The sequence below is a fragment of the Pimephales promelas genome, chromosome 19 (genome assembly GCF_988280905.1).
Source record: "Pimephales promelas chromosome 19, fPimPro1.hap1.1, whole genome shotgun sequence".
Taxonomy (NCBI): Eukaryota; Metazoa; Chordata; class Actinopteri; order Cypriniformes; family Leuciscidae; genus Pimephales; species Pimephales promelas.
Genome location: NC_142787.1, coordinates 20,004,486 through 20,029,771, shown reverse-complemented (window position 1 = coordinate 20,029,771; position 25,286 = coordinate 20,004,486). Strand labels below are relative to the sequence as shown.

The 25,286-nt window shown below is 38.1% G+C and overlaps 1 protein-coding gene across 2 annotated transcripts in view; it reads left to right on the top strand.

Annotated features, from left to right (window-relative positions):
• Positions 1-23,904, top strand: part of lhx5 (LIM homeobox 5) — a 67,883-nt gene extending 43,979 nt beyond the window's left edge. The window contains exons 1-5 of one of the 2 annotated variants that reach the window (XM_039688359.2): positions 13,069-13,992; positions 15,957-16,180; positions 18,427-18,704; positions 21,727-21,892; positions 22,976-23,904. In XM_039688359.2, the coding sequence (XP_039544293.2) occupies positions 13,820-13,992; positions 15,957-16,180; positions 18,427-18,704; positions 21,727-21,892; positions 22,976-23,334 (1,200 nt within the window). In that variant the 5' untranslated portion in view covers positions 13,069-13,819 and the 3' untranslated portion in view covers positions 23,335-23,904. Of the gene's footprint in view, positions 1-13,068; positions 13,993-15,956; positions 16,181-18,426; positions 18,705-21,726; positions 21,893-22,975 lie in introns of those variants that run through there. The other variant, XM_039688360.2, reaches the window with a different exon arrangement.
• The last annotated feature ends 1,382 nt before the right edge of the window (positions 23,905-25,286 follow it).

Here is a 25,286-nt window from a genome sequence, read left to right as displayed (position 1 = left end):
GTGGCTGCTGGGGCGGCCAGCCAGGGGAGAACAGGGCACAACCACACATACTGAGCTCAGATTATACACCCCATCACAAGCTCTTTCTTCCTCCCTCTACTGTCGTCCTTTACAATTCTTTCCCTCTTTTCTGTTTCGCTTTCTTCCTCGCTCTTGTTGTCTTGCTCATTTCCATCCTTCGTTCCATCCATCAATCCACAGTCATTCCCTGTGCCCTTCGTTTTGTCCTCTTATCTATCCTCATTATGTCTTTCCTTCCTCACAAGCCTTGCCTGCTTTTCAAAATTTATGATTTATGTAATCTGTTTTCAGATGTTTTCGCAACAGCCCTGTAAATAATGATTCTTAGATTAAGTAAGTGACGTGGAAGAGTAAACAAATATTTACTTGATTTTAGGGTTTTTCTTTTTCTTTTTTTACTTTCTATTGAGAAGTTCTGACAACTTTTAGAAAGCAATACTTTTCTTTATCAAGGATAAATTAAATTGATCAAAAGTTACAGTAAAGACATTATATTGTTACAAAAGATTCTATTTAAAAAAAAAATGTTCTTTTGAACTTTCTATTCATCAAAGAATCCTAAAACAAATATTGTACACAACTGTTTTCAACATTGGTATGCTTCAAATCCACATATTCAAATGATTTTTGAAAGATTGTGATACCGAGTGAAGAATGAAAATTCAGCTTTGATCGCAGGAATAAACTACATTTTAAAATATAATAAAATAGAAAACAATTATTTTGAATTGTCATAATATTTAAAAATATTACGTTTTTTTTTTTTTACATTAAAAATCTTACCGATGAGATATATATCATTAGAGCTAAATGGTGCTCATAGTGTTCATATGATGAGCATACATGTGATTGTTAATAGTTTAAACCATCAGGTACTTTTATATTTATGACCTGTCATGAGATTAAGCACTTAATATTAAAGCGTTTAAAATAGCTGTCTGTGGGCGGCAAACTGTGGGGGTTCTATCAATTAATGTTTGATTTTCAAGAAATTTTATGAGAAAAAATTGTGTTTGTTAAAAATACTATATAAAACTAACTTCAACCAACCCAAAGAGTTAAAGTTCAACAAATTGTTTCATTGTTCCTCCCACATTAAATTTAATTTTAATTACGTGTAATTTTAACTAATTTACTTTAGGTGCATTAGAGCATATCTTAGCAGGTGTCATTTTCCTCTTGTTATTTTTCATTTGCAGTTGTTGTATTTTCCCGTCAGCTACTCTTATGCCTCTCATCTTTGCTCTCTGTATGTCCAACCTGCTGTCCTCTTCCTCTGTCTCTCACCCTTCTCCTCTCCATCATGCTAAGCAGTCAGAGCCATTTAACTAAATGCACCTTCAGTCAGTCCATTAGTGTGTTATGGGGGTGGGATGGTGCTCTGGCCGTGGTGTCTGACCCCCCCAACCCTCTCTGATTAATGGAGTATATGAGGGCAGAGGCAGAGTGCCCCCCACCCCCCTCCACTCATTACCTCATTAAGATGGACCAAAGGCTGCAGGTAATCTCTCTTATCATGCCTCAGTGACAGGGCCTGTACCATACATACACACACACACACATCCTGCAGGGCTTGCGATTCAAATATTTTTATATACACACTGCTTTCATACAACTTGCACTACATTTCATATTCACTGATATAGATAACATACACACTACCACTCAAACATCTGTGTAGTACTGTATAGTATAGTCCTGGTTACATACTGTATTTATCTATAAATTACAGGAATGTCTGTTTTCTTTTAATCGAATATTTGTTGAACCAGTTCTTTGGATTTCAAACTTGACAGGTGTCTTGCTACGGGTTTGACATTGGCTGGCTTAGAAATGCAAAAGATATCCTTAAATATATCTTTAAAAGAAGCACACATTGAAGTTGTAGTCATCTACATTGTTTACTTCTGAAGTAAAAAAGTAGCATTACTTTTATAAGTTTATTACAGTGTTATAATATGTTTATTAAAATGTAATTATACATTTTTTAGAAAATGTGTTATATAGTGTTTTATACATTCATTACAATGTAATTTTACGTTAATTACAATGTAATTATTCATTTGTTACGTTATTATTTTGTTTCGTTATTCTTTTTGGAAAAAGTAACGAAAAAATGTAAATATACATTTGTTACAGTCTTAATGAACATTAAATACAATGTAATTATACATTACAGTCGTATTATACATTTGTTACATTATTATTTTGTTACATTATTCTTTTTGAAAAAGTTGCAATTCTTTTTTTAAATAGCGATTCTTTTCTGAAAAAGTAGCAATTCTTTTTGAAAAAATGAAAAGTATCCTCAAAAAAATAAACATTTCTTACAGTCTTATTTATTACAATGTATTTTATATAATTAATAGAATGTAATTATACGTCCCAGAGTCACCCCCCTCCATCCCCCACTCAGCTCAGCCCAGCTTACTGACCTTTACATCCCTCCTGATGCTGAGGTTGCTCCTTCCTCGTACTTCACATGTGACCTAACCACCTAAGCATAATCTCACAATCTCTCCGCAACCCAACCATATGCGCCAACCCGTTTGACTAAGGTTGTCGAGCCAGACTGTCTTTGTTAAAGTAGGTTCAGTGGCAACATTGGCTACCTATCACAAAACACAATATGGTGCCCAAATACCACCCCTCATTCACACAATATACACAGGAACGTAATAACTGTAATTGCTTTGCAAACTACACAAATAAACCAACAGACCAATGGTGGCCTGTACACAGCCAGCTAGAATCTTTCCATTTCAACCACAGCCAGTTGCTTCCCCTCTCTGGGCCACTGAATCCGAAGTCTCTGAGGAACTGGCTTGTAGAGCATGCCACAAATCCTCGACAAACCCACTTCCACTGGATAAACCTGGACTCTCCATCCTCGCTGTTCTGCTTCAGTGGCTAGATGAGCATACCGTAGTTTCTTCCTCTCATATGCTTCATCTACCGCATCCTCCCATCACTGTTAACTCTATCAGTTGAACAATGCGTGCTGATCCAGACCACAAAACAATATCTGGTCGTTGGTTAGTGGTGGCAATCTCAGGTGGAAAAATAAGCCGTTGATCAAGATCCGCCAGCATTTTCCAGTCCCTAGCAGGTTCGAGTTAACACAGTCTCATCCCAAATCGTCATATAACTGACGTTTTGGGACGTATTTTGACCATACGTCAATATCCGCCTTTTTAGGGCCCCCTTAAACGTCGGTAGATGGCGATCCCGGGCCGTCATACAACTGACGCTTTACCTTTAACGTCAGTTAGGTGACGGGTTAGGTTTAGGGTTAAGTTTAGGTATGGGGTAGAGTTAGGATGCCATAACCTCATCTACCGACGTTTAAGGGGGCCCTAAAAAGGCGAATATTGACGTATGGTCAAAAGACGTCCCAAAACGTCAGTTATATGACGATTTGGGATGAGACCGGGTTGTTCGAGTTGTCCTGGGCGAGAATTGGTCTTAACACCTTTTCTTGGTGGTTGCCCGTCTGGGCGGAGGAATATTGTCTTCTGCATGTAATGTTTTGCTGGAATAGCCGGGAACTTCCAATACTAAAGCCAAACATCGCAGTACTTGGTCATGGTGACAAGTAAACCAACTTTGGCTTAGAGCCACATTACATCCTGTCAAAATGGGCCTTAATGTGGCAGGTGATCAACACAAAAGACAAGAGGGATACTCTCCTACCCAGAGGTTTAGGTTCTGCGGTGATGGGAGAACATCATATGTTGACCGGATAAGGAAACTGATCCTACTCTCTTCCATTGACCAAAGGTCTTGCCAGCCCATCTTGCGTTGTTCCACGCTCTCCCATCTCATCCACTCTCCCTCCTTGCCCTGGGAAATGGCTTTTACACACCTCATCCTCTCCTCCTGCTTTCGCACCTCGTTGACTACCAGCTTCCTCCTTTGAGCTGGCCCTGCCTTGTTCCATTTAGGAGGAGCTCAACTGAACTGAGCCCAAAACCCCCTCTTCCATGCTGTACCTGTCCCACGATATCCCCAATTTGAAGGGCAGCCTTTGCCTCTTCCATAGATTTCTTTGCTGACCACTTTCTACCAGTTTTCAACACCGATGCTGCCTACCTTACACATTCGTCGCGTGACTCTACCAAGGTCATTTCCAATCTGACCGTGGCACACTTAACCTCCTCGGTTAAAGCAGAGACTGGCAGCTGCAATATTCCTTCATAAAGTCCCACTCTGCTGAGGAAGCGTGGAACTCCCAATCATTTCCTGATGTATGAACTTATTAACGCTTCCAGCTTATCCACTGTTGTCAAAGAATCCTCGTACACAGTCAGTGGCCACAGCAACCTCGGCAGTAGACCAAACTGAAAGTACCAGAGTTTTAGTTTGCCTGGTAGAGCACAACTTTTTATGCTCTTCGACCCTTCCACTGCTTGTCATCTGACTTCTCCCGCTCAGACTAGATCCCTATCGTACCCATGTATCGCCCAAGACTCTTCAAGCTTCTCAGAAACTGTTGGTATTGCGTCACCATTAATGAAGAATGATTTATCTACTACCTTTCCTTTAACTATCGAGATGCTCCTTGATTTAGATGGCTTAAATTGCATTCGTGCCTATTCAATATTATCTGTTAACTTACCCAATAACCGATTAGTGCAGGCTACTGTTGTAGTCATGGATGTTATGTCATCCATGTATGATCTGATTGGTGGTAGTCGCATCCCAGAAGCCAAGCGCTCTCTACTAAACATCTCAATGCCCTAATGAGTACTTCCATTGCCATGGTAAAAGCAAGCAGAGAAATGGTGCATCCTGCCATTATCCAACCTCTAAGCATTGCCATGTAGTGCTGAATTTTGGAGTTGAGAAACTAAATAGCAAATCTCCAAAATAGGCTTTCACTAAATTTGTTATTGACATTGGTACTCTGGAAAAATCAAATGCTGCCCAAAGAGCTCCCTCCTCTCCTTTTTAGCTGACAGAATTTGTTGGCAGATAACATTGATGCATCCTGGTGCATCTCTGGTCGTAGGTTAGTGGTGGCAATCTCAGGTCTGATCAAGATCAGCCAGCATTTTCCAGTACAGCTACAAGTTGTCCTGGGCAAGAAGTGGTTTTAACACCTTCTCTTGGTAGTTGCTCGCCTGAGCAGAGGAATGTTGTCTTCTGCGTGTAATGTTTTGCTAGAACAGGTGACAACTTACAATGTAAATACATGGTTAAAAAAATTAATGAAAATTTTTTGAAAAATTATCAATTCACTTGAAAAAGTAGTGATTCACTTTCGATAAAGTAGCAATTCTTTTTTTTTAAAGTAGCGATTCACTACTTTCGAAAAAGTAGTGATTCCTACTTGAAAAAGTAGCAGTTCACTTTCAAAAAAGTTTGAAAGTGAATTGCTACTTTTGAAAAAGTATCGGTTCACTTAAAAAAGTAGCAATTTACTACTTTCAAAAAAGTAGCGATTTAAATGATTCTGTCAGCTACACTGTTTAATTCTGATTTGCATATTTTATTCTGGTGCACTTAACATTATCACTTTCTCAGAGTTTAGGCTCCTGTGTAATGTGTAATAGTAGCCCAGACTTTAGTAACTCAAACATACCAAACCAACAATTACTAAAAACACACAAAAACTGATTCTGCACTGGCATAAAAATAAATTATAAATTAATAAACACTTTTATATTTCTATTTTAAATAAATACAGTTGTTTTGAACTTTTATTAATCAAAGAATCCTAAAAAATAGTTTCATGGTTTCCACAAAAATGTTAAGCAGCACATTTTTTTTTTCAACACTATTTAAAAAAATTTTTGAATTTTTTTGAAAAAAAAAATTCTTTGATACCAAATAATCATAGAGTGATTTTTGGAGGATCGTGTGACCTTCACAATTATGCTTAGTTTTACTCTCATGGACTCTTAGTTTATCTTCAGTCACATGTCTCTTTTGTTTTTAGTTTCCCACCACTTATTTGTCTCCTTATTTGTCTCTTACTATTAATCCAATCATCTTTATTTTCACTTTGTATATACAGTATATATATATCTCCCTGTGTTTTAGATCTCATTAATGCTTAAGTTCAGTTTGGTGTTGTTATCTTTCTGTCAAACTCTACTAACTTTTATCTTCATCTTCACCTCATGCCCCATTCTCAGACAAAGTGCTGGAAATTCAGCTTAGCCAGCAGGTATAAATTATATTTTAAATTATATTAGAATAGAAAAAAGGGTATTTCAGCTGTAATTACATTACATCACAATATAATAAGCATATTTTAAGCATGTTTTGATCAAATAAATGCCACCTGGTGAGCAATAAAAGACTTAAAAAAAGATACTAAAAAAAGAAAATGATACTTACACCAAACATTTGGCCATTAGTGTATAATTAATAGAATTATAAATGTAATTTTTACTCACCATCAATAATCCAAACCTGTCTGAATTGACAGTGAAACTTCTGCATTGTAAAAAAAGAGAAAAAAGAGAGAAAAGGTTGATCCCTTAAATTAAGTACAGTCAACTTGGATATTTAAGTCATTTCAACTTAAAATACATTAAACTGACTTAAAAAATAGTTGAATCTTGTATAACTTGAAAATTGCTTAACTTATTTTGATGAGTTAAAGCAATGTTAAAAACTTATGTTGTCCTAACTTATTGATCATATAATTGTTTTACAGTGTGGGACATTCTGCTAAACTTCTTATGTGTTGCACTAAAAAAAATGATGTGGCTTGTATGACATGAAAGTGACTAAATGATGACAAAACTTTCATATTTGGTAAACTATTTTTGTAAAATAAGGGCCTTCCACACCTAAGTGTGTTGCATTATAAGCCTGGCCTAAAATAACTTACCACTTTAAAGTTTTTGCATTCTTGATACTTACATAGTGCATTAATAATGATTAATTTAATGACTTCGCAGAGTTATATAATTGTATGTTATTAAATTTAAGGTGGGAAACATTTAGTTCAACTCTGAACTTTAGCTCATGTTTAAAATAAGTTAAAATTATTTTAGTTTAATGTATATTTTAATCAAACAATAGGTTAACCCCTGCATTAAGACATTTGAGTTGGTATTTAAAAAATGATTCCTGTTTTTCTCATTTTAATCCACCAGCCATGGCCATAGCGGACAGTTAAGTGGTGCTTCTAACCAACTGGTTACCACCAAACTCAAACTGATTGGCGGATGTTAATAAGTTCCTTGGTGTTTTAGTGGGTGTGGAAAGTGTGAATGTCTGTGTGTATTTATACTCATCAGGATAGGGGTCTCGCATTGGAGCTGAGGGTAGTTTGGGTGTTAATGGAGAGAGCTTTGATTAGAACAGATAAGTGAGATGGACAGGGCTGTCGATAAAAGGCCCTGTGAGAATGTGTGTGTGTGTGTGTGTGCACGCACCTACTCCACTCAGACAGATCACCTCCTCAGAGAAGTCTTGCACCATAGATACAGAGTCCTTCCTTTTCCTCATCTGCATTCATGTGTTTTTCAATGTGAGAAGAGAATTAACACGCATGTGCATGCCTGTAAGTAGCGGCCCCCCCTTCGCCACCCCACCCTGTGGTGTCCGGCTGTGTGACGGCTCCCCTGACAGGCAGCGGTAATGCCCTCTCTGATCTCTGTGAAATTGCCGGGCTGCTTTCAGCAGCTGAGGACTCGCTAGAGACAAACCGCCTTTTAATTCCCAACGCCAGAGGTGAGAGCGAGAGAGGCCCCTGGGACAGCTACCAATCAACCATCCATCACACTGACCGACCCCCACAACCGCAGCCCCCCTCCAGGCCTACCCCAGCCTGCTGCCTCAGCCCTGGGGAGTCATGTACCCCTTTGGTGGATAGATACGGGAGGCGGAGGGATGGGGGGGGGGGGTCGCAAATAGGAATGCTTGAGATGCCTGTTCACCTCTTCTCCTACCTTTCAAGACTAATGGCACATGTGGGCCGAGAGTGTGTCTGTCTGTCTGTCTGTCTGGCTGTGTGTGCGGTGGACTTGGTGGATTGTAGTATGGGGTAGAAAACATGCTGAGATGGCTTGGCCCCTCCAGGCTAGTTCTGGCAGTGAGAATGAAGGTCTGTGCAGGCGAAGTGGAGGTGTGCCACTCACTGCAATGTCTCCAGGGAGATATGTTTTGAGTGGAGCTCATTTAAAAGTGTGTATGTTCATGTCTCTCATGTTCTTTTGACTATTTACACCATCATTTTCGCTCTGTGCATCTTTTTCTTTTGCGTTAAGAGTACCAACATTTAAATGAATCCTTTGACACAATACATTTATTGTTTACATACATGCTTTCACATCGTACTTAGGCTATATTTAAACAATACATGCATGAAATTATTATACAGCTGTAATTCATTTCCGTAATTTTCTATAATTACACTGTTGACTCTTCCCTTAACCCTTAACCCAACATTTAACCTATCCATACTACCAAGATTTAGTCTGAGAGATTTCTGTCCCTCCTTTGGAAATGTATGTAGGCTACGGTATACTGTCCTTGTCCTGAAAGGAAATAAAGACAGTATCAAAGTAGTCCATGTGACATCAGTGGCTTAGAATGTTTTGAGGCAACGAAAATACCAACCCGGTCTCACCCCAAGACGTCATATAACTGACGTTTTGGGACGTCTTTTGACCATACGTCAATATTCGCCTTTTTAGGGCCCCCTTAAACGTCGGTAGATGAGGTTATGGGATCCTAACTCTACCCCATACCTAAACCTAACCCTAAACCTAACCCGTCACCTAACTGACGTTAAAGGTAAAGCGTCAGTTGTATGACGGCCCGGGATCGCCATCTACCGACGTTTAAGGGGGCCCTAAAAAGGCTGATATTGACGTATGGTCAAAATACGTCCCAAAACGTCAGTTATATGACTTTTTGGGATGAGACTGTGTTAAAAATACATTTTGGTCCAAAAAATAACAAAAACTACGACTTTATTCAGCATTGTTGTCTTCCGGGTTCTGTCGTCAATCCGCGTTCATTGGCCCGTGCTTCGTTCACAGTCTGAGGGAGATGCACGCTGTAAACAATCTTTGCAAACATGTCTAAGGATTTCAACACAGAGGAAGACTTGCATTTATTTGCCCAGCCATATTTATTTGAACCCGAATACACGGACGCACCAGATAACACGTCAGCAGCGTCTTACGCCAGCAGCTTCACTGAACGTGGATTGACAATACAATGCTGCATAAAATGATAGTTTTTGTTATTTTTGGACCAAAATGTATTTACGAAGCTTCAAAACATTCTAACTAACCCACTGATGTCACATGGACTACTTTGATGATGTGTTTATTTCCTTTCTGGACAAGGAAAGTATACCTACATACATTTTCAATGGAGGGACAGAAAGCTCTCGGACTAAATCTAAAATATCTTAAACTGTGTTCCATTCATAACAATAAAGAGTAATCTATAGTATTTCTAAAATACGTGTGTGTTTGTTTATGTGGATGTTTTCTCCCTCTCTTGTGTGTATGGAAATGTCTCCTAAATAAAGCGTGAGCAAAGTAGGCCCTCTAAACACTTCTGTAAATTACACAAAGAACTATGAGCCGTTTTATCTACTATGCATGTATTCATGTCTTGTTTATGCAAAACTGGAGAGATCACACTTGTATGATATATTTGATAGACACCCAAAGCCTTTGAGACCGATAATAAGGACATTTGCCTTTAAATGAATCACAACAATGCTCCGTTTTATCGGCTTTCAGTTTTGCAAAATTTTTTTGGACATAAGAAAGTGTAATGATTTAAATATTTCATTTACTTTTAATGTCCGTAATGATAATTCTTATAATAATGAAATTTGTTTTTCGTGTTGAGTTTTCTGACTTGATTGTAAAGTTGAACATGATTAAGAAAGAGAGTGAGTAAATATTAGAATCATTGTCCAATCAGTGAATAATACGTAACTAGCCTATGTCTCGTCAATTCACCAATTAAACTGCTGCTGAATGATTAAGGTGTTCGTGTATCTTAAAAAAAAAAAAAGACATTTTGGACTAGTTTAGGTAATGTAATAACACGTCATAGTATTTGATAATTATAGGCTTCTTATGTTAATATAATGCCATAATAATAATCAAATATAAATATAATACACTTTCTACAAACAACCAGAAGTTAAAAAAAAGGTGGGGTAAGTCATAGTGATATGGCTACAAATATCACAACTGATAATAAAACTTAATTTTGTTTTATCTACCTGCTGTGTAATGGCGCATACAATAGAGTAAACATTTCGCGAGATGAACAGGTTGCGGTCCGAAAAAAAAAAAGAGCCATTCACATATAGCGCCTAAAATCGCGTTAAAACGCTGGGCGCGTCGTTCACCTTTTTCCAAAGCGCTAGGGCAGTTGCGCTCCGCTTGATTCTTGTGACGTGACACGGTGCGCTTGCGCATTCTGAAAATTTTATGTTTTTTTTTTTGTTGTTTTGTTTTTTATCTGATGCGGCGCAGACACGCTTAGCGTCGCTTCCATTATGACCGCGCAATATGTGAGCAGGCCCTAGGCTACTTTATAAAAATAAAAATAAATTAAACATCTAAAAATCCTTTTAAAATGTCGAAAATCTTTTATAATATCCAACCCTCATGAAAGTCATTGTATAATTCACACACTGACTGGATGCATTAGTCACTGCGAGGGCTCCCGCTGTTTTCAGCACCCTGGACAGTTCCCCATCTGCACAGGTGGCTCGGCTACCGTTTGTTTGTATAGCAGAACCTCAAAGACTTCAGTCCCTTTCTTTAGTGCTTCATTGCACTATGGCCTATTGAAGAAAGGGTTCTATATAGAACCTTAAAAGGTTCTAAAGTACGTATTTGGAACCCCTAAAATACAATGCATGTGAATTATCACAAAATTTAAGATATGGGGGTTAAAAAATGTAATTGATCAAACACACGAAGAGTGTCATTTCAGTTTTTATCCTCAAAAAATCAACATGATTAAAATATGATATTAAGTTACTACTACAGTTTAATAAACAATAATTGAATTAACAACAAAATGTTGTAGAATAATGTAATAGGCCTATATGAATGAACAATAGCCTATAAAGAACATTTGTGCCAAAAGGGTTCTTTCTTGTCATTATCATGTTTTTTGCATAAAAGGTCCTTTGCAGTTGATTAAAGAACCCTATAGAACCCACTTTTCTAAGAGTGTAGAAGAACGGACTCTCAATTTTCCAGTCCAGTAGTTAGCTTTCCCATGCATCAAATGATAACGCGTTGGAAGCAGTATAAAACAAGGTAATATGAGAGCGTGAAGGTGCTGCGTGAAGTGCTGCGTTTCTATGCTTCCACATTCAAATAGTTTTGGCTGCATATGTGCGCACGCACAAGCTGTGGGCTGATTCGCTATTTAACCAAAAAGACTCGACAAGGTTAGGCCAGCCTGTTAATGGCTCTTCTGTCAGGGCGACTGTAAACAGATGGCACCTTTAATTTTAGTATTTAGCTATTTAAAAATATGCAAATGACTGAAAGTAGCCCAGGCGTGCATTTCACTCATATTTGCTTATTCGCGAAGGGTAACGTCAGGGGGAAAACTGAAGATTTCTTAAATGGGAAGTCAACAAAACAATACTTAGTGAGAAAATAAATAGCGTGCATCGCGAAGGGATTAGAAATGTAAACGAAGCCAAACTCGCTGCCGTTGTTGCCTGCCAAGAACAGCGGGGGGCCCGAAACTCGCCCTTGGCTCTCCTTTTCTACAACATGCAGCCCACCGGCACCCCCTGACTCCAAATATTACCAAACGCTATTTAGCCACTGCTTAAACCCTGCATGTTGTAAAGGGATTATTAATTTTAGGGGATGATAGAAAATAGATTAAGATTAAGATAGATAGATAGATAGATAGATAGATAGATAGATAGATAGATAGATAGATAGATAGATAGATAGATAGATAGATAGATAGATAGATAGATAGATAGATAGATAGATAGATAGATAGATAAGATAGATAAGATAGATAAGATAGATAGATAGATGTATTATTGTTATTATTATTATTATTCGTAGTAGTAGCCTATGTTTTATTGTTTTAAATAGTCCAGGCATAAAGTCTATTGGGGCAAAGTTTGGGTTGGGGTGTTTGCGTTTGCTTTCTAATCCGATTCACTAGCACAACTGTAAACTATGTGCTATTGTTTACATGGAGAGAGGGAAGCAGGTAGACAGACCACGGGTGGCCTGATCCGGATTTATTCCAGTGATCACACATGCCGGTGGCTTTCAGGCACCGTGAAAACACAGCACTCTCACAAAATGCAAAATATGTAATGCTATAGGAAAATGTGGTTTAAAAATACCTTTGGCTAACAATAACATTTATTTTTAATAACATTTTCCTTTTAATAGCCTAGATAAATTTAAATATATGTATTATATTTTAAATAAATAATTTCAATTATATATGTCTTAGGAAATCCATGTGAACGCACGATAATACACGATCTGTAAATACAGTTTTAAAAAAAAAATTAAAGGTTTAAATTTGAACAAGTCATTTCCACTAAATGCTGAAAAGCTGCTAAAAGATTGTAAATGCAGTCTCTAATTCACCCGAATAAACTATAGAGTGTAATGTTTGCATTTCCACAGCTAACAAAATGATTACCTGGGTAAATATTTAAAATCCCTTCGATTTGTGGCTACTTTGTTAAACTGCTGGGCGATCCGGTACTCTCTATTGATACGAGCCAGTATCTTAATCCAGTGCATTTCCCTGTAAATAGCTTTATGCATGATAAAAGAACGGGATCCCCCACCGCGCGCACAGATCACTCCTTCAGAATTAAGACGCAGTGATGGTTATTTAGATTTTCTTTACGCATCATGCAAAATACGTGAAAACTTAGGCTAAACAGTGTCTATAAATGTGTACATATTTATAGACGTTTTTGACTATTTTTTATTACCTTCTGGTTAACCACCGGCACTAGATTTTCGACTCTCAAATCCTGCATTATACACACAAAATAGAGCAATGGAGTAATTATAAAAATAATTTAAAAAAATAATCTCAAAAGTCTATAAAGAAATCGAAGAGCGTCTTTCAGTCCGAATGTGCTCTCCAGGATCCAGGACTAGTGAGGCCAAAACGCAAACGCTTCTTAAACACACGGGCTCTTTTTTCTGATTTTAGTGATCCAGTCGTAGTTGCAAATTCGGTAGAAAAAGAAAAAAGCAAGCACGTCGATGAAATAATTAGTACCTTCCCTACCATCAGCCTTTATAGATGTTTTTTTACCAAACCCAAGGTAGACCTTCGGAAGCAATCTGAGAGTGCCAATATTTAAACCCGTTGCCATGGCAACTTGTCTGTGATTGGTCACCGCGGCATAAGTGCAAGAAAAAACGTCATCAAATCTGAATACGGATGCGAGAAGCTCCCGCGAACTGGAACAGAGTGATGTAAAAAAGTGTCGGTGAGGTGAGTGGACACAAGCAGGTGGATCAAGAGCCCACAAACAAACAGAAAAACAAGAGGAAAACTTGGAGAAGCCTTTTTGTTAACAAACTCTCTTCAACGAATATATTTTTTTGATTCAGTGGATTTCTGGATGCCGACAGGTATAATGCATAACATTCACGTCCGGAGTGTTTACCTCTAGGCGTCGTGGGGAATCATTCTCAAGACGGAACATTTGCTCTGCTGTTGCATCCCTCTACAAGAAGCCAAGACGTTGCTCCGCACCGATTCGTGTGGCCCCAATCCGAGGCGCGGTGCCCGTTTGGGAAGATCGGCTCTCGGTCCCCTCCAGGGCGGAATGATGGTGCACTGCGCGGGGTGCGAGAGGCCCATTCTGGATCGGTTCCTCTTAAACGTTCTCGACCGTGCATGGCACGCGAAGTGTGTCCAGTGCTGCGAGTGTAACTGCAACCTGACCGAAAAATGTTTCTCAAGGGACGGAAAGCTCTATTGCAAAATTGACTTTTTCAGGTAAGATCTGCAGCTGCTTGTATTTGGGCTGCCTCACCTCGTCAAACTTCTGGAATAATCCTCATTTGAAGAATGTGTCATGTAGGATTTACCTACCCTTGTTTTGCTCTTATGTGGATGAGTCTCCATTTGTGGATTAACCTGCCTAAAATATGTAATGTACTGTTAAACCTTTGATCCTCCGTCGTTCATTAATAGCTTTTGATTGATTACTCATGCATTGCTTATTGTATTCACACGCTTTCGGTGTGAGAATTCCTCTTGAAAACCTTTGTGCACATGGGGAAATAAAAGAAAACCTGTACGTGAAATAACTGTTTATTGTAGCCTACCCTAAAACACGTCAATATTTTACGCATTATTATTATTGTGCATTTGATGGACCATTCATTTGGATACTTATATAAAACAAAAGTAGTTTTTTTTTTTTTTTTTTTTTTTTGTTTGTTTACATTTATCCAGAACGAAAATTCGAAATTATATATATAGCCTATAGGAGATTCAGTCTTTAAAATTCAAATACCCTCCAAACTGTAGTAAAAATAGCCAAGATCATTTACATATTTTGTTCATAATTAAGTAACTTCTAGCCTAATTAATATTAACGTATTAAGTTAATATATCATTAACCCCTTTGAAATAATATAAACAGCCATCAAGTTAAATCACCGACCACGAACTACTTTTAAATCGTGTAATAAAATGATGCACTAATATTCCAAAACGATTAAAGCCCCCCCAAACAACATTAAAAATAACACCTGTGTTGCTTATTATATACCTGTAATTAGCCTATATTGTTGTATTCTCAGAACAGGCCGCTTGTTTATTTGTATTAGTCATTAATATCGCTAAATGAGTTCTGTCATGTTTTCTTCTAGTTTACATTTCCCTGAGCTATTTAACGTCATCCAGTGTTTAAGCTTTCATATGTGCCATTGTTATCCCAAACGGCCTTGACCATCACGTTCTATGGGGCCCAGCATCGAGCTCGGCGATTGAATGTGGAGCCATTAGTGGGGCGAAACAGTAATCACCCGTAATGCGTCCATTTGTTGTGTAAGTAGTGTTATGGCCTTTCACTGGGAGAGATGCATTTGAAAAGGGCGAGAGCGACTCGATACCATAACAAATGGAAGAAGATTTAGTGCATTAGTGTTAAAATAAACCCGAGGGGAGAAACAGAAGGGAGTAGTGCGCTTGACGTGCCTCAACCACGGCCGGCCTGTATACCCGGTCTTTCCCGTCTCGTTGTTATTGAAATATAAATTGAAAAAAATGCACGTTCTCTAGGCTATATTATTTCTGCCTATTTTTCCATGAAACCAATGTGCACAGATTAACAAATCAGCAATTGTACGTGTGTATAGGCCTATATATTTTGTTGTTTTGCCTAATCCCACAATATCACTTAATTTAGAGCATGTCGACTTTATCTTGAGCATACTGTCAAATTCCTTTAGAAATATTCAGAGTTGTTGGCATGGTTTATAAAAGTGCTGAATGGAAAATATAGATAATTATATCCATTAATCAGTGACTTGAAATTACTGTTGATATTTGATCATTTTTAGTCACAATGAGTGAAATTGTGCGTTATCCGTATTGCAATATTTTTATTAGGCTACTTATGACAGAATTAACAATTTACTCACTCATAACACATAGGCCCTATTAACAATATAGACAACATAAAAATGCACATAGCCTACTACACATTATACATGATGTACAATTATACTTAAACATTTTCTTAATCGTCAAATAAGATGCAGTGTGTGTGTGTGTGGGGGGGGGGGTATTGGGTTTGTAAAATAAACAATTATTGACTCATTGGTATACTGGAATGCAATCTCATCAATGTCCATTACATAACATTTTGTGTTGGTCATTAGGTTAAACGTGCCACAACTCTTTTTTTCTTATAAAATGTTGTTTTCCCCCATCTGTATGTCCCCTTACAGGCGTTTTGGTACGAAATGTGCGGGCTGTTCGCAGGGCATTTCGCCCAGCGACCTCGTGCGAAGAGCGCGCAGCAAGGTGTTCCATCTGAACTGTTTCACGTGCATGGTGTGCAACAAACAGCTGTCCACGGGCGAGGAGCTCTACGTCATCGACGAAAACAAATTTGTGTGTAAAGAGGACTACCTGAGCGCGAGCGCTATCAAAGAAGTCAATTTAAACTCAGGTGAGAGAAACGAATAGAGCTTTACAAGTGAAATACATAGTGTGTGTGTGTGTGTGTGTGTGTGTGTGTGTGTGTGTGTGTGTGTGTGTGTGTGTGTGTGTGTGTGTGTGTGTGTGTGTGTGTGTGTGTGTGTGTGTGTGTGTGTGTGTGTGTGTGTGTGTGTGTGTGTGTGTGTGTGTGTGTGTGTGTGTGTGTGAGAGAGAGAGAGAGAGAGAGAGAGAGAGATTGACAGTTATATGAATTATCGGTCAATGACGTGACGCTCTTTTTTTATCCGGATCTATTGAGTTGTTCAATATTACATTAAAATGGCAATTCATATAAAATGATGATTGTCAATAAATGGTTTCATTTTCAGTTAATTAAGTTATTTTTGTTGGCCTTAAAGTAAAATGCTTTGGTGGTGTAATTTTGGTTTAGTTTGTAATTGTTCTATTATTATTCATTTATTTAAAAAAAATCATGAAGGAAGCCATTTTGTTGTCATGTGATATGAAATCTATAAAACTGAGTTTATATCATGCATAAACCCTAACAACTGTCAAGGTTATTACAAATAGCCTATTATGAATTTCAAGTTAAGCTTTTCAGTAAAAAGTTCAGAATTTTGAATACGAGTTAAGAATTAAATATTTACTTGATGGTTAAACCACATGATATTATTAATTAAATTAAATGTTTTTGTTCAAAATTAGAGCAACACTAATATAAAAGATTAGGCCTACATTGTAAGAACTTTGCACATAGGCCTACTTTAAACTCGATTTTATAAGGCGAAGCTTTTCAGGGAAACGCATTCGTTTCCGATTAATTTAAGCAACAAAAATTTTCTTTTTTATTAACATTTTCATTTGTGTTTGTTTGTCGTCTAGTAGGCTACAATATGTTCTAACGTGCTATCTCTATCTTTCTATTGTTTCAAAGATGCAAATGCACATTAACAGAGCCCGTGTGTGATTCAAATGTAAAATCCATTGAAACGAAACGAGCAGCCCAATACGGAGGTGTGCGAGTTGACTATTTATGCGCGTCCCCGTGACTGTGATGCGCACGAGTGTTCAGAATCACGGACAGGCTGTTTGTTTCCCAACACACAGATGACATTATTATCGCCTCCACTTGTGGGTCAGTGCTAGTCCAATTAATTTAACAGCGACTGAGTGCTTCGTCCAGTCGATTTAAAAGGGACGTATAACACTCAGATTCATTAATGCATAAAATGGTCTTTTGAAGGTTGCGTGCCGTTTTTACACCAATCTTTATTTTGAACGACTTGATGCATACTTGTAAGACAAAAATGTATCCACCCAAGGCCACTACTAGGATAAATCGTGCCGGTTATTAGATTGCAAATAGGCCCATAGTGTTATATTTTTGCAAAATTAGGCTAAATTATTTTCATTTTGGAATAACTTGTTTTAGAATTTAAAAATAAAGGTGAGTAAAAGTAAATCGAACCAGGCTAGTTAAAATGATTTCATGATGTCCATGTCCGTGAATATGATTGTCAATCCATTTTTCATTGCAAGCTGAGGACTCTTGGTGTTGTCCACCTATAGAGAAGTGTCCATAACTCATTCTCCTCAGTCCATGCGCTTTCTTGTCAGATAAACGTCTGTAGTCGTATATCCCCGCTCCTCAGACAATGACAAGCTGTTATCAAGCACAGCAGCCTGTCCCAAGAGACAACCAGACTTAATTCCTCCGATATTTTGCAGAAGTGATCTCTGCTTGTTTTCTCCTTTGTTTCATGTGTATGTGTGTGTGTGTGTGTGTGTGTGTGTATTAATATGTGCAATTTATTATTACTTTTTAATCTATTGCCCTTATTTAGTTTAAGTAACATTTAATCAAACATTTATTTAGTAATAATATAGGCCTATTATTAGACTAACAAAGTAGGCTACAACAACCCCTCATGTCTGGTCAACCATGATATTCATAGTTTTGTTTTTGTAGTCGAAATGTGTCAAATTGATTTTAGCCTAATACCTAGGCTATATCTTATATCAGATTATGCAATTATATTAGCCAATTAAACATTTATTAATGTTAGGCTATAGACCTACCAGTAATGTGTGACTATTATGCATTGTAGGCTACTTTTTTAATAATATTAGGCTACTTATACAACTGTTATCTCAAGAGAATGGTGATAGTAGACTATAGGCTATTATAGTGATCATTGGGGAGGAAAATTGCAATGAGTCTAATATGTCCCTCATTGGTCCTTTAACATGCTTAAGTGTCATCGTGTACGGACCGGAGTTTATCGCCTGATCTTCCGGATCCGATCCAGGACGACACGAAGGAGACGGACAATTCCACATCCTCAGATAAGGACACTAACAACAACGAGAACGAGGAGCAGAACTCGTGCACGAAGCGACGGGGCCCGCGCACCACCATCAAGGCCAAACAGCTCGAAACTTTGAAAGCCGCGTTCGTGGCCACGCCGAAGCCCACGCGACACATCCGCGAGCAGCTCGCGCAGGAGACAGGCCTCAACATGCGAGTCATACAGGTGAGAATACGCTTGCATTTATTTTATTATTTATTTCCGTTCCACGATATGTACCGTAAATTCATTCTGTAAAGTAAATTTCTTTAAGATTTTAAACATTACATCGCAAGCTTTTATGCCTAACTTCGAGCTAAATGAAAATAATAATATGTGGTGGGATGTGGCTGTCCTCAGTCCCGTTCCACACACCCCACAGGGATAGAGAACCACTGGGATATGACTATGAATTAAAAAAAAAAAAAATGAAAAAAATGTCACAGTTTATTTATTACTGGCCTAGAGCCATGCCACTAGCACATTTATAAAAAAAAAAAAAAAAAAATTGAATGCTGATATTTCTATACAATTTTCAATAATTAGTTGTATACTGTACAAAGTCATGGTTTGACAAGGTCATATCCCACTAACAAACCGTACATAACATATGATAAAGTTAAAAAAGAGGGCACTTTTAACTTCTCCTGGAAGTGCAGGATGATGTTTGAATGTTTGAGTTTATTTGATAGAATTGTATACCTATTAATAGTAGTATAACAGGTACAGAATATGTACAAGTTAATATTTAATTAACATACTATCATATCATCATCAATTTGCAGTGTAGAATCCTGGTATACATAAAATATGACAAAAATCCAAATACAGGCCAAAATGTTCACAGTTGTAAAGCGTCATCAATGGATGTATACCAGGTATAGGCACTGAATCAAAAACTTAAGATAACATCAGCTACATGATGGGCGTGTTGGTTCCTGCTTAGAAAATATGACTGTGAAAGACAAGCTGTTCAAACAGCAATTGCAGCCAACTGTTCTTACTAAATTTAAAAACTATTTCAAAATAAATTTCTCAAGCTATTTGTGAGGTGAAATTTAATTGAGAGGTGCTGTTATCGAACACAAACACAGCCACACAGCCACATGCTTTAAAGTACAGATAAAGATCAACACCATTAGTGAGAGTGCAAGTTTTCCTTGATTATTTAGTGAAAAATGCCAGAAGTGTTCAGTCCTGAAACATATTTAGATTAATTACAATTTAGGAGCTTTGTGGAAAGAATGACGTGAGGATTATAAAAGTAAAGAAAATGCAGAACATGAATTTATTAACAATAAGGATAAGAGCACATTGCCGGGTCCATATAAAAAAAACCACACCTTTGCTTGATTACCAGTCATAGGGAAGGGAACTTGATTCTTGATGCCTGACGAGTAAAGTTATCCACTCAAGCACACAGCTCATCTTCATGTGTCGCTGTCATCATCAAGAAATCACAACCCTCTCCGAATCCCAGCGAGGCTCAAGGCTTTGTTTCTGAGCCAAAATGGAGACGGCCTTTGCCACACGTCCCTGTTCATTTGTTATGTGTTAAATGTGGATTGCGCTCTGCGCAGGGAGCCCTCCGGAGCCATGCCGGTTCAGCAGCGTGTGTGTGTAATCCCTAAGCAACGCTCACTCAGGAGGAGGCAAAACATTTCCATAAAAATGTACCAAACAGTTAGCCAATTGTTCTCCATAAGCAGGTGTTGCCTTAGCTGTGTATGGAGAGGAATGCTTAAGTGGTTTTAGGTAGAGAACATGTTTTTGTCTCTAACACACTCTCAATATAGTCTCTCTCTCTCTTTTTCTCTTTCGTACATGGTGGGATTGTGCCTCCAGAGCAGACTAACTGTTGTTAGCATATATTATGCAGTGGCAATGCAGATTCAGACACGAATGTGTTACATTGAAGCATCATGCATAACAATGTCACCTTATGTCAGACATTTTCATATTCTCTACTCTTTGTTCCTGCGCAAGCAGTTTATATGACAACAGTGTGAAAAACGGCCCTTGTGGTGTTTGTTGAAGCATATGGTTGTGATTATTTTGACTAAAAGGTTATGTTTGAGTTTCACCGGCACAGTGGTACATCAGATTGCCTTGGTCTTGCTAAGAGATTGAAACAATGTTCGACAGTGATGAGTCTGATATTGCATCTGTCACACACTTTTATATCAGGTCTATTTGTAATGAGCTGGCGGCGCCGTGATCAAACGATACTTGTCAGCACCGCAGTGTCTCAGAAATTATGTGTGCGTGTGTGCGTGCACAACGATGAGGGACTGGTGAAATCATCACAGCATATTCATTTCCACAGGAATATAAATCTTGGGAATCTATTGCATTGCAGTTCAGTAGCATTTTAGGCCTGACAAGACGTATTTAACAGGTTGGGTCGGATCAATTATTATGTGTTGGTTCTGTCATTATTAGGTTGAGCTGTAGGATAAACATGAAAACTAGAGAATATTTGTCTCTGTGCGTAATATAGCCAGTTCTGCCAATATCTTTAGAACAGTGTTTAGTTTCAATGATAAATAACCTGGTGTACCATCTACTTGGTATTCAGTTAATTTGGTCACATTATTATTTATAAAATGACATTTCAAAGCTTATATAACACTGTGACAGTATGTTGGATTAACATTGACCAGTAGGCCTAACGTATGCTGTGTTCATTTCCCTCATTAAGTTGTTAAAGAGTTTCTAATAATACCATTATAGTACATAACTAAGACTAGGCTGTTTTCTTTTAGTCTCTGTATGTACCTGTATCTTATATAATAAAGGTATAGTTCACCCAAAACTGAAAAATCCGTATGACATTCATTTTTTTCTGCAATTGACCAAAGAAGATATTCTAAATCTTTACAATGCAAGTCAAATTATTTTTTGGTCCCCATTGACTTTCATTGTATGGACAAATCTGTTTTCAGAATATCTTCCTTTATGTCCCACATAAGAAAGAAATGTCCCTTTAACCAACATAGCAAACATCTAGCTTAGGTGTTTTGCACGGTATAATTACTCCCGTAAACAATCAAGTAACCTGGACAAGTGTGGATTTTTTTTGTCCCAGTTTCTGTAAGCCGTTTTCTAAATGGAAAATCATAGGAATGTGCAATGTATAAATATGTAAGGAAGATCACGTACCTCTGTGAGGTAATCACACATTTATAATTGTGGTTTTGCCTCCAAGGTGTGGTTTCAAAATCGGCGGTCTAAAGAACGTAGGATGAAGCAGCTGAGCGCGCTCGGTGCTCGACGGCACGCTTTCTTCAGGGGACCTCGCAGAATGAGGCCACTTGGAGGAAGACTAGAGGACCCTGAAATAATGGGCCCTGGAGGATACAGTTACTACGGAGGTACATAAAGAATGTTCTGTCACAATATCATGTTCTGTACCTCACACACATTCTCTGTAACTTCAGGGTTTTTCTCTTACTTTGAAAGCACAAAGACTCTTCCATGCATTTCTCTACCGGTCTACCCATCATTCCTCAGAGCTTTAACGCAGTATCCAAAAGCCATGTTTATGTTGTCTCTTAAACATCAGAGCAAAATATCAAAAAATGAGTACTATAACAGGATTGCACTGGTGTTCATTGGAGAATTGTGCAATGGGTTCCAGTCATGAACGAATACAAAGAAATCTGATTGAAAGGATCCTGAAAACCATGCGCGTTACCTGTTGCGTGACATTCCAGCTCGGTCTTTTTGATCGGAATTCCACGTGCACACTCGCACACCTGGTATCTGTCATACTAACAGGTATTTGGCAAAGATGCAAGTTGTGTTTTCGTTCCTGTAATGGGTAAACAAAGCAAAACAATCAGAATAAGGTCACCAACCATTCTAGAATTAATTGGAAAATTTGCACATTTCAAATCCCTCAAAAAAAGCATACATTTTCAGAGCAAAAGCTTTCTGAACATGGGAACAGATAGATGTACTGATCTCCGGAGGTCTGGCATTGATGATTCGACGATCTATCACTCAGTGAACAAGTGGCGTTTCTTTATGATGAAATGTCTTTTGATGATTGATTAGCACATTAAAGTATCACAACTGCAGGAAAAAAATAATGGAATTGGGGAGGAATGTTAATGACTTTGTGTAGCACTAATTATATAGGCCAATCGCAATGGTATGATGGAGCGAGGGGTTGGATATTGCGAGGAGAAATAAAACATGCCTCCTATGATTTCCATGTTTATTTACATCCTCTTTCCTCACCTTTCATTAGAGTATTTTCATTCATTAATGCATGAAAATCTTTGTTACGTGCTCGTAATGAGTCATTTCGTCATAGCCTGACACATCCTCTCAGAAAATGTGAAGAACAGATGAAATTGGACATCAAATAAAAAAAAATACTTCTTGTCAATTAATTAAATGTCAAGTCATACTCGTCAACCAGTAACTGAATGGACTCTTTTTCTCCACAGAATACCAAGCTGATTACTACGGCCCAGTGGTCAACTACGATTTCTTCCCTCACGGACCCCCTTCCTCACAAGCTCAGTCTCCAGCCGAGTCCCCTTACCTCTTAGGCTCGGGTTCAGGACCCCTTGAGGGCGGCCCGGTGTCTGCGCACCACCCCTCAGACGACCAAAGGTTCACGGACATGATCTCTCACGCAGACACCCCCAGTCCCGAGCCAGGCATGACCGGACCTCTTCATCCCAATCCACAGGGGGAGGGTGGCTTTGCAGGGAGTCCACCCTTCCCCCTGGCCAACAACACCAGTTACAATGGCCCCATGTCCCATCCTGGTCAAGAGATGGGGGAGAACACTGTTTGGTAGAACAGAGAGGTGGTCTGAGACAAGACTCTGAACTATGGACACGGAGCGGATTCCACTCAAACCGGTCTACCCGGAATGATCACCTTAGTGCTATAGGTTCCCGAGGGAGGGCTTATTGGCTGGTCATCGACCAGAGCGAACCAATATTTGGACCATAAACCTGAGAGGCGGAAAGACATCGAGCACAAATGAGCACCCTCTCGCAGTTTAGATTCTACTGTCAAAGGATGTGTATTGTCCGTGGTCATCTTGACCAATCACATTGGTTATGGTTTCCTGAGTTCTATTTTATGATAATAGCTCAGATGTTCGTCCAAGGCGTTTTCTACTGCTTTAACTCACTGATTAGCAAACGTTGTCGAACTGCATTTGATGGTCAGAGGTGAGCTAGTACTTAAAGGTAAATCCATTTTCATCCTGCATCGGCTTTAGTTTCTTACTTTTCTGAGATTCTGAGGCTCAGTTTATTGAAATGTTTTCTTTTCTGTCTTAAAACTGGTCCATTTGTAACATATTGGGTTCATTCATTAACCGATGAATTGGTTCATTAAACATTTTGATGAACACTCAGCATACCCGTGTTCTGATGAATCTATGGCCGTCAAAACACGCTCTGCACTAATCACATATCTGATTTTGATAGGTAATTGGACTTAAATTAAATATTACAACACATGGCATTTTCTAAAACTATTACAGAACCATACTTGAACTTGAATAACCAACAAGTGGATGATGTTAAGTCACTATAAATCTACGTTAAAGTCTAAACAGTTAAAAACCCCTTATACAGCAAAGACGGGGGTTATCTAAACATTAGATTTATAATGAAATGTAAATGATTTAGGGTTTGAAACAGCTTGCGACCTCTTTGGTTGTTTCAGTAAGCAGTTGATCAGTTATAGTCTTTGTGACATTTCACTTCAAATTTTGAAATTAACTGACGTTCCATGACATCACCATTAGTTTTTGTGACATCACACAACAGGAAGTCACTCCTACAAAAGAGGACAAAATCAGTAACAACTATATGGATATTTTTTCTTCTCTCTATTTAAAAAAACAAGGCATTCACATGCACCTGTAACACATGAAGACATCTGCCTTACCCAAATCACTCCCCCATCCCCTCCGTCTTTATTGGAGCCTGCTGTAGTCTTTTGGATAGAGGCCTTTGCCCACACAGTGATCGGTCATCGAGAAGCACTCAAAAATGCCTGACGAGCCTGTGCGTTGTTCAACTTCATTTAACCTTCGCTTTAATACCTTCCTTTGAAAAAAAAAATATTTTAATGGAAATGATTTTCAAAAGAACATTAAAGCCATAATGAAGAATCTCCTTTAACAGCTGAGGTCTCTCTTCTCAATGGGGGGAAAACAAAAGAACGGGACAAGCAACATCTGTGACTTACCACTGCAGCCTGAACAGCCTCCAGACTGAAAGCAGGCGCCATCTGATGGGCTAGTGAAGAAAAACAATTGTCTAGACAAATGTCACCTGGAATTAGGGGGTATAATAATAATTTTGTACAAATTCAATTAACTACTTTTTAACTACTAATTACACTAGAGAGAAATGTAGAAATAGGCACTACAGTATTTAGTCTTAAAGGATTCGAGTTACTCAAGAGGAGTGAAATGGGTTAAATCCAATTTCTTAAGAAAAGACTACTCGTTGCTTGCATAAAACAAAAATACAATATAGTTTGTCATACACGTAGTAATATAAATATTTTTACCTTTATTTATAAACCAAATAAGTGCCTATGGTTAGAGGTAATTGAAGCAGAGTTTTTTTTTTTTTTTACAATAAAATACAAAAATATTTATAAAGGGGAGGGAGGGTGATATTGCATAAAGAAAAACAATATACAATTTACAATTTAACCTGTGAATTTACATAACCACAAAGAGCTATTTAACATAATCAAAAAAAAAATCATATTTATACA